Below are 11,262 nucleotides of genomic sequence, written 5' to 3' on the forward strand. Positions count from 1 at the left end.
AAAACTTCATCAGAAAAATGGGAAGAATCATTACGAAAGGAAATTGAATTAAGAGAGAATATGATTAATTAAGATAGCGTTTCAGTTTTCAAAAAAAAATATATTGTAAAATCAATGTTTTTTTTTTTTTTTTTTCACATTTGTATTTGTAAAATCAATGTTTTTTTTTTCACATTTGTATTTATATTTTTTAGTTTTTTAGTTTAGTTAGTATTTTATATTAGGAAAAAAAATAAAAATAAAAACTCCTCATCCTGGATTTGAGGATGATTTTTTGAAGATCCTAAAATAACGATGATTTTTTTGAACATCCTGAACTAACACTTCTTTTAGGGCAAAAGAATATCTTTTCATAGTTGAAATTTCTTTTATGGCAAGAGAATATCTTTTCATAGTTGAAATTTTATGTATAGTTATGGTTATGGACATTTCTTTTGTTTATTTGATATGTTTCGTTCATTTTTGCTTGGGGCATGCCTTTGTTTATCTCTCAATTATTTCAAATAATATTGTTGGTCTAATCTCTACTTAGTCTAATATTGCTCGTTTAATATATCAATGATTTTTTTTTTCCAAAAATAATGGTTATATATCCATTAATGTTTTTTTTGAAAACATATTTTCTGATATTTTCTAGAAAATTTCATGCCGTACAATTCTATCACACTTCGGAATTTAAAATACTGGGTTGAGAATAAAATGGGAAATATATTAGACTCTAAACATATTTTCAAATTAAATTAAATTATATTTGAATATGATGAAATAGATTAAAAGATCAAATAAACAACACAGTGTTTTTAAATACCTCTTAGATAGAAATTAACTTAATATTTAATACTAATATTTATATGTATAACATTTCCATTACAAATTGGATATTTTAAAACTTAACTAAATCTTATTTGAATAGAATCAAATAAATTAAAAGACTAAATAAACAACTAGACACTTTTAAATAGAAATTAACACAAAATCTAATAACAAAGTTTATTTTAATAACATCTTAGCCACAACATTATTTTCCCAGTGTATATATATATATATATATATATATATATATATATATATATATTGCATATCAGTTTAATGAATTACATTCTCTATATGCATTTTGTAGGCAATCATATCTGTACGAAGTGAACTCTGCTATCTGTATGCCCGTGTTGCACCCTGTGACATAATATTTTGCAGAGACTTGTAAGTTAAAAAGTGGCCTTGTGAGAAGATGGCATTGCCTTCCAAGAAAGATATAAGAGAGCGAGCTCCTTGTGGAATGCCACCGTTTACATTGGGAGAATTGAAGAAAGCCATTCCACCTCATTGCTTCAACAGATCACTGCTCACATCATTCTCATATCTAGGATATGATATTTTTATTGTTGTGCTTCTGCTGTATTCCACAACGACCTCTTATTTCACATCGCCTGGATTTCTTGGATGGGTGCTCTGGTTTGGTTACTGGGCAGCTCAGGGGTGCGTTCTATTTGGTATATGGATTATAGCACACGAATGTGGACATCATGCATTTAGTGACTACTCTTTGGTGGATGATACAGTGGGGCTTATACTACACTCATGGCTTCTTGTACCATATTTCTCCTGGAAGTACAGTCATCGAAGACATCATAGCAACACTGGGAGCTTAGAACGAGATGAAGCTTTTGTTCCCCGGACAAAGAATGATATGATAAAATTGACTTCCAGTTTGGTATCTAACCCCCTGGGAAGGTTTCTGATGATAGCAATTTACCTCACCGTGGGGTGGCCGTTGTATCTGATGTTCAATGCTTCGGGAAGGAAGTATCCTCGATTTGCCTGCCACTTTGATCCATATTCCCCAATTTATAGCAAACGAGAGAGATTTGAGATAATGGTTAGTGACATTGCCTTGCTCGGAGTGGCTTATACTCTATACGTGCTGGCCTCTGCTTATGGATTTTCTTGGCTCATAAAACTATATGTCATTCCCCTATTGATTGTGAACGCATTGTTGGTGCTGATCACGTACCTACAGCACACACATCCAGCTCTACCCCACTATGACGGATCAGAGTGGGAATGGATTAGGGGTGCACTGTCAACAGTTGACAGGGATTACGGAATGTTGAATCATGTATTCCATCACTTAACCGACACCCATGTGACTCATCATCTGTTCTCCACAATTCCTCATTACCATGCCGTGGAGGCCACCAGGGCTATTAAACCAATTCTGGGAAACTATTACTTCTATGATAGTACGCCTGTCTGCAACGCCTTATGGCGGGAGTTTAGAGAATGTGTCTATGTAGAGGCTGACTCCCCTGGAAAAAGTGGAATCTTATGGTACAGACGCAGGTCCACTTAACGGTAACCGCTGGATATTCAGATGGACTTCGGTTTCATCCACAAGTTCCTTCCCTGCCTCATATGAATCATGTCTTGCACTGAGTAAGATTTTATTTTCAAAAATCAGCAATTCATTATCAGTATCAACCAAGATTATGTCAGGAAAACCAAACACAAAAATGTCATACTATAATTACAAATATGTCTTCTTCATCCAAAATGCAAATTCCAATTCGAGTAATCTCTCTACACATATTTTTTTTGGATACATCCATCCTCTATCTAATGTAAGTGAATTTGTTATACTTAATAATATTTTTACAAAGATATATTACACAGATTTGTATTACACATAGATTTGAAAATACAAAGATGAAAATATTTGGAGTTTGAAACTTTTTCACTATTATTCAAAAGGCATAAACTAGAAGTACATTATATTCTAAATTATATCTCATTTAAACCATATTTTATTTTATTCTTTGCCATTCATATTTCTTTTTATTACATAACATGACTATATTAAATCACTAATCATTAATGACTTATTCCTTAACAATGTCTATTGATAAAGTCAATAATTATTTCCAACCATACTTGTGTAAAAAAGTCACTTTATTAACTAATATTTTATTACCATTCTAATTTATTGATACATATTAATATGAGATAGTTATAGAACTATCCATGCTAATAACTTATTAGTATGGATGGCAAATTAATGGATGTAATCATGTGATACTTATAGAAAGAAAAATCCATGTTATTAAGTTATTAGTATATTACCATTCCAATTTCCAATTAAGGTGTCACAACTCATTTTCGTTTGTTTTCATTTTGAAATAAGACAATTTTCCCTTCTTATAATAAAGTAACCTCAAGTTTCCAAATAAATATATTTATTTTTGGACTTATTTTCATTTGTTTAGTTAGATAATTTTTAAATAATTAGAATTTTACAATTAGGTATTTCCAAATAGATTTTTATAAATAATTTAAGTAATTTCAAATAATTATTTTTCATAAAAAAAAATTGATATTGAAGTGCTATTTACTCTTCTTTTGAAATTTATAAATATTTCTTTTTCTTGTAAAATGATTTGTAAATTTAAAACAATCATTTTTTTAAAGTGAAATTTAGAAAATATACATTTAGGAAGGACTGTACCTTGTTGAATGAGCTAGGAATGATTCAATTTTGATTATTAACAAGAGAGCAAGGAAAGATTCAATTTTGATTATTAACAAGAGAGCAAAGAAGGATTCAATTTTGATTATTAACAAGAGGAGATGAAATATTAAACAACAAATTAAGTCACTATAATGAAGTTGGAATTATTAATATTTTATAATTCCTCCCTGGGAACCGATGGCATGCATTTTGTTATTAACCCACTGGATCTTGGCCCTGCCATCTTTTTGCACATTCATTCACTCCGTGTTACTGCATTCACATTTTCATCGCTAAAAACATTTGGTATTTGGTCCATGCAACCGTATCGCATTTAAAAGTTTGAGTAGTTATTCTATTTGCAGATTCATTCACTCGGTGTTGCTGCATTCATATTTTCAACGCTAAAAACATTGGTATTTCGGCGATGTATCCGTATCACATTTAATAGTTTGCACAGTTATCTTCACGTACAAGTTGTTCTATTTCCCGACTCATTCAATCGGTGCTACTGCATTCACATTTCCATCGCTAAAAACATTGATATTCACCTAAAAGTTTGAATGGTTACATTTAACTAAGTTGCTCTTTCTGCCCACACATTCACTGGGTGTTACCGCATTCACGTTTTCATCGATAAAAACATTGGCATTTTGGTGATGCATCCATTTCACCCTTAAACGTTTGAATAGTTATGTTTAGTTACAAATTGTTATATTTTCGATGTGTTAAAATAAGTTAATTATTTCCGCTGAAGGAGCCGGTTAAAGTTAGAGAGTGAGTTAATTCACTATTGAGTCAATTTGAAATAATTCATAATGTGGTTGTATATCAAGGCTAGTTGTTAGTTGGAAAAAGTTAAATATTTTTCACCGAGTTTATTGTAAGAATCAAGTTTTGTGTAATCAATAAAAGAGCCATAATTTGTGTATTTTGGATAATTTTTATATTTTAAATTATTTATTTTTCCAACAAATTAATATAAGAGCTGAAAAAATCAGAAGATCAATAATACCTGCAGAGCCAATAAGAAGAAGGCCAAGAAAAAAACCAAATTTTTTAAAAATTGAACTGCAAAATTGTTAAAAAACACGTAAATTTCATTTAACTACAATTCTAAAAAATATCGGGTTAATTGCCCTGTTTTTTATACGGTCGGAAGAGCGCAGGCTATTAATACACGTCGTATAGCAGCTGTAACTCAATACGGAGTCAATGTTTTTCTTTATATTTGAAAGTCTAAAATCATAGACACGTAGGTTTTAAAATTCACGTGATCTTTTCTAAACTCATAAAACCAAGTGGTGCGATTTAAAATATCTTCCCACGTGGTTTTTTTTTGAAGGATAAGTTTTATCATATGCTTTTTTTAAAGAGTGATTATAATCAATGGTTTTTTTATAAAGGTATTTTATATTAAAAAATAATTTTGAATTTTATTTAAAGGGGTTTTTAAATATATATATATATATATAAAAGATTTTGTAAAGTTAAAAAAAAAAGAAATATTTTAGAGTTTTAAAAAGAGATTTTTGAAGAAAGATGGTTTTCTCAAATTTTTAGCCCTAATTCTTATTGTTTACAGGGAAAGATTGTGATGTGTGGGGCATTAAGATGACGACCACGTTGCAGGTTCATGATGTTTGAGATTATGTCTAATTTGGGTTTTCAGAACCTAAGAATGAAGCAGACGAATGAGCTCTCACTAATGGACAAGCATTGCAGCTTATACAGCAGGGAGTGGACCGAGCAGTGTTCCAAAAGATTATGATTATGTCTTCAGCAAAAGAAGCGTGAGATACTTTGGCGAAAAACTATAAAGGTATGGCCATAATCAATATTGTTAAATTGCAGAATACTAGGAGAAATTTTAAAAATGTGTACATGAAAGAGACAGAGGACATCGATTCTTTCATGAATCGGGTCATAACTGTTGTAAATCAGTTAAGGATTTATGGTGAGGAAATTAAAGATCAAACAGTGGTTGAGAAGGTCCTCAGATCTTTGTTTGCCAAATTTGATGTTGTGGTAGCAGCCATAGAAAAAGCCAAGGATTTGGCATCATTAACAATTGATGAACTCATGGGATCACTTCTATCGTATGAGGCAAGGATAGACAGAAAGAAGGATTCGACTTTCGAGACTGCTTTTCAAAAGTCAGGTTTCTATTTCAAGAGATAGAGGTTGAGGCAAAAGTAGATCGAGAGGTAGAGGACGAGGTAGAAATAGATCGAGAGGTAGAGGACGAGGTAGAAATAGATCGAGAAAGATGGTCAAGAAGAACATGAACATGAAAGTGGAAGCAACTACAAAAACTTCAGCAATAATAAAATATTTGACAAATCAAAGGTGAGATGTTATTATTACAATAAATTTGGTCACTACCCGTGTGATTGCAGGAAGAAGATAGTTGATCAAGCGAAATAGAGAGCTAATTTCACTATAGAGAGAATTAACTCCATGTTCCTAGCTTGCCATACCATGCATGAACCTTCTGATAGTGTGTGGCTATTAGAAAGTGGTTGCAGTAACCACATGATAGGAAACATGAATTTGGTTGCAAATTTGGATCAATTTGTGAAAACAAAAGGTAAAGTTGGGGTCTGAGAAGATTGTCGATGTAGATGGAAAAGGAGTAGTCAATATTCTGACCAAGCAGGGGCAACCAAAGACAATCTCAGAGGTATATTATGTTCCTAGTCTCAAATATAATTTGATAAGTGTTGGTCAATTGACACAAAAAGGATACATATTTATCTTTCAAGGTCAAGAATGTATTATATATGACAAGCCCCCAAGAAAGCAGCTGATAGAAAAGGTGCAGATGAAGAGGAACATACTCTTTGTTCTAATTATGAATTATAGTGATCCGGTTAGTTCTTTTACAGTTGCATGTTCTGATGATTATTGGTTATGGCACTTTCGGTTTGGACACTTGTGCTTTTTCGGTTTAAGATTGTTGCAGCAGAAACAGATGGTCAAAAGATTACCTCCCATCAAAGAACCTGCTAGTACTTGTGAGTGTTGCATCTTGAGAAAACAACACCATGAAATTTTTCCAAAGGGAATTGCATACCGAGCAAAGCAACCTCTTGATATAGTGCATATAGACTTGTGGGGACCCATGAGGCCATAGTTGATTGGTGGAAGTTGTTACTTCCTCACTTTCATTGATGATTATAGTAGAAACACTTGGGTTTAATTCTTGAAGGAGAGCTCTAAAACTTTTGAAAAGTTCAAGGAATTCAAAGCCTAAGAAAAAAAGCAAAGTGATCTACAGATCAAGGTATTGAGGTCAGATCGCGGTGGAGAATATGACTCAAAGGCATTCCATGATTACTGCAAGCAACATGGAATCAGAAGACAATTTACAAATAGGTACACACCACAGTAGAATGGTGTAGCAGAGAGAAAGAATAGGACAATTATGAACATGGTAAGAAGCATGTTGAAAGGAAGAAACTTATCTAATGGGTATTGGGCAGAAGTAGTTGCATGTGCTATTTATGTGATCAACAGATCTCCTACAAAGAGTGTGATGAACAGAGTACCAAAACGAGCATGGTCAAGTATGTTTTGCAGTGTATCTCATCTCAGAGTATTTGGATATGTAGCTTATGCACATGTGCCTAAGGAGAGAAGAGGCAAATTGGATGATAAAAGTGAAAAATACATATTTGCTGGTTATAATGAGCAGTCAAAAGCTTACAAATTGTATAACCTTGTCACAAAGAAGACCATAATTAGCAGAGATGTTGTGTTCAAAGAAAAAGAGTCATGGAATGGAACTGTAGACAAAATAGTTGATGCACAAGTGCCACTGATGGAAGAAGATGACGTAGTAGAAAAGGAGCAACAATAATCACAGGTGAAGACACCAACAAGGACTCCAAGATTTTCAGAGTAGCATGGATCTTCAAACAGATAAATAGATCGAGATTATCCCATCAATCAATCAGGTGATGAATCAAGTAATGGTAAGAGAAAGATGAGAGGTCTGAAAGATATTTATGATGATTTGGATGTTAGTTCATCTTATCACCCCAAGAAACTCTCCTAGGTTGTATCTCGAAGATGCTCAGGAACATATAATCTTTAATATTATTCTCTGAACTATTGGAAATAAAGATGGTTTGGATCAAGCCAGATAACCATTTCAACTATGCTTTTACCCAAGACATGCATGAACACCCCCAATAACACAAGACTTTAGACTGAAAATGCTCAATAGTTTGTAGATTTAATGGATAGATGGAGAAGGCTGACCATACCGGCAAATTGCATATATGAACACATATGAATGGCTAGTTATAGGCAACAAAGAAGCTTGCAAATCTACTATATCAAAGCAGAGATAAGATGACAGTTATCTGGCCTTAAACACAGAAGAAACATGAACAACTTGTTCAAGTGCAAGCTTAGAACAGAAGAGAAAATGGACATTGAACATATAGTAGTAAAAGAAGCTTGTATTACTAAAAATGAAGATGAGAAGCTTGAGTAGCAAAGTCTCATGAGTCTCCAGAAGTTGAACCCCTGTTACATGTAGTTTTCTACCTTTTATAGGCCCTTTACAATGTTCCTGAGCTCTTTAGAAGGCTCAGAGTCTTAGACTTGTCTGATCTATCCCTTAACCATTTGATTCCCTCAATAGGCAAGCATGGCTTGGAGGTTTTCCTTTTCTGCCAGAGGAATAACCATATTCAGATTTTTTGGGCAGCCTATTGTGATGTCGGGGAGCTCTCTCATGCCAAAGATGCCCCATAATGTTTGGTAGGATGACTGCTGCGCTGGCGGGACTGTTAATGCCCCGTGATTTCGTTTGATTTGGGTTGAGGCGTGGAGTGGCCCTTCTCCTTCCCTTTCCGAGCTCTGTTCGCCGGTCGTTGTCTTTCTGCTGAATCCTTCTTCTGGTATGTATCATGACTGCAAGACTCCTCTAAGGATGGCTTGCCTCCTGAACCTGCAATGGAGTGGCTATCGTGAGAAATCGCGGGTGGGCGGAGCAATTATAAATAGTCAGATCACGTAAACGGACGGCCTGGATTCGGGAGATGGAAGATTAGGGTTAACGAGGGTCGTTGGATCACCGTCGGGCAGATCCAACGGTGATAGGGGTGGTAGATGCAGGGTAGTTAACGCGCGGGGGGGACATACAGGATGAGCGGTTTCGCGGGCGGGCGGTTTCCCCACACCGCCTTTGGGCTGCGGTGATTTTCGTACAAGGTGGGTGCGATGCAATAGGAACACGACACGTGGTCGGCGGGAAACCGCTTCCCCGCGAGCTAACAGTCGTGCAAGTCCTTTGATCGGGGGAAGTGTCCACCGTTCGATCGTGCGATGGACGCGATCGACGGCGGGAAGGCGAACGACGTTTAATCATGCCATAAACAAGGCAGAGACTGTCGGATCGTGGGTGATCGACGGTGGAGATGAAGGTGGAGTTTTAAAACATGTGTTTTGGGGTTGATGTGACAAAGAAAGCTGCGGGAATATGAATATGGTCGAGTGGGTTATACAATTTTTAAACTTAAATAACCCGGGCGCTTAAGGAAACACAACTTTTACACAGAATTGAGATGTAAAACAAGGGTAATGGGGCTTAAAAGAGTTTGTGAAGGAATTAGGCGGAAAACAGGGGTTATGTAGTTATAAGGAGAATGAAGGGGAAGAGGAAACCGGCTGCTGCAAGCCTTCACAAAGCATGAAAAAATGCTGCCACAGCTGCTTTCCATCCATCAAATGTCACAAAATGTAGCAGAGCTAACACTGGCACCTTCTGGGGATGAGATCCTCCCTGTGAGGTTTCAAGAACCTGCAGACCATTGCCTTTCCAGCTGAAAACAAATTAGGCAAAATTCTTGGTGTTCCATTGGGCATGGGTTCTACTGCACCTATACTAAAGCTGATAAAAACACAATATTTACAACTTTTAAGGCCAAAGACCTTAAACAACATAAACTTTCAAAAACTGCCCATTAACTGGGCCATCAAAAACTGCTTCTCCCTCCATACTTTTCAGTATGAAGGTGTTGTTCCCTTGAATCTGTGAAATGATGAAAGGTCCTGTCCAGAAAGCATCAAATTTCCCATGATTTCCTTTCTTTTCCTTTAGTGCATCCCATTTCAAAACCAAGTCTCCAACCTAAAAATCGTTTGTTTTTGCCTTCTTGTCAAAGGCCTCCTTGATCTTTTTCTGATGTGTTGCAGCCTTTTCAACCAGTTGTTCTCTAATCTGATGTACCTTTGCTAAATCAGTGATCCTTTTTGCCATTTCTTCTTCCTCATCCTGCTCTGTTTGAAGGAATTTTGCCACAGGGAGAGTTAACTGAGTGGGGAATACAACTTCAGCACCATACATCAGCTTGAAAGGATAATTCCCTGTGGATTTTTTAATGGTGACTCTATCAGCCCACAGTGCATACTTGAGCTTGGAATCCCAATTCTTTTTATTGTCCTCTAACAGCTTTTTAATTATCCTGATCAGACTTTTATTAGAAGATTCTGCCAGACCATTTCCTTGAGGATAATATGAGGTGGAATGAACAAGTTTAATCCCTATTGAATCACACATTTCCACCAATTCCTTTGCCCTGAAGGCTGCTGCATTGTCTGTGACTAATTTATGTGGACAATCAAATCTGTTGAAGATGCTCTTTGTCAAAAACTTCATGACCACATTATGATCAGCCTTTCTGGTAGGAACTGCTTCAATCCACTTAGTGAAATAATCAGTGGCTACTAATATCCACATGTGCTGGCCACTAGAATGTGGATTGATTTCTCCAATGAAATCCAAGCCCCACTCCTGAAAAGGTCCTTTTGCATGTATTGGTTTTAAGGGCAGGGACTTCAACTGTTGCTTTCCTTCAAACCTTTGGCACCTGTCACAAGATTTAACAAACGAAAACACATTAGAAAATAAGGTGGGCCAATAGTACCCAGCTCTGAGAATCTTATGGGCAGTGGTTTTCCAATAATGGTGCCCTCCACACATGTTGGAATGAAACTGCTGCATGACTTCTATTGACTGCTCTTTGTCTAGACACCTCAAAAGCACTCCAGATGGATCCCTCCAGTAGAGTAGATTTTAAATAATGCAATATTTAGCTGCCCTAAGATTTATAGTTCTAGTTTGATTTTGAGTAAATCCTGAAGGGATTTCTAGCTTCAACAAGAAACTAATTATTGCAGAATACCAGTCACAAGAAGCTAGATTTTCAGTCACTAACAGCTTTCTATCTGGTTTAGCTGCTTCCTCCTCTTCTACCTGACCATTTTCTACAATTGTGCTCAGGTAATCGATATCCAATGATCTGCAATTTTCTTTAGCTAGTAACTGGGCAAGACCCTGACCTCTGACCAGCTTGGTGGGCTTCAGTTCTATATTAAATTCAATTAACTTTGCAATCCATTTAGCCCTTCTTCCATCAGCATCAGGTTGTGTTAGGACATATTTTATTGCAGCTGAAGGTACATATGCAATTATCTTGGAATGCAGAATGTAAACTCTGAAAGATTTCAAGGATTTGATAAGAGCATATGCTTGTTTTTCAATAATATCATACCTCAGTTTAGCATCCCTCAAGTTCTTGCTGAAAAATGCTACTGGATGTTCTGAACCTTCTTCATGTGCCTGCAATAAAACTGCCGCAATAGTGTCTTTAGAGGCAAATGAGAATATATGGAACTCCTTACTGTAGTCTCGGCTTATTAAAGTGGGAGCTTCCATAATAGCTTTTTTGATAGACTCGAATGAT

The 11,262-nt window shown here is 35.7% G+C and overlaps 1 protein-coding gene across 1 annotated transcript; it reads left to right on the forward strand.

Moving 5' to 3' along the window:
- Positions 1-1,123: 1,123 nt before the first annotated feature.
- Positions 1,124-2,455, forward strand: LOC149220171 (delta(12)-acyl-lipid-desaturase-like). The gene has a single exon (XM_089382750.1). It carries the CDS (start codon positions 1,229-1,231, stop codon positions 2,348-2,350), a length of 1,122 nt encoding a protein of 373 aa, XP_089238876.1. The 5' UTR covers positions 1,124-1,228; the 3' UTR covers positions 2,351-2,455.
- The last annotated feature ends 8,807 nt before the right edge of the window (positions 2,456-11,262 follow it).

Source organism: Pinus tabuliformis, chromosome Q (genome assembly GCF_031772625.1).
Source record: "Pinus tabuliformis cultivar Carrire ecotype Pingquan chromosome Q, CPIR1, whole genome shotgun sequence".
Classification (NCBI taxonomy): Eukaryota; Viridiplantae; Streptophyta; class Pinopsida; order Pinales; family Pinaceae; genus Pinus; species Pinus tabuliformis.

What these genes read in the sequence shown, in the direction of transcription:
- LOC149220171 (XM_089382750.1), top strand. Translation starts at nt 1,229, where the DNA reads ATGGCATTGCCTTCCAAGAAAGATATAAGAGAGCGAGCTCCTTGTGGA.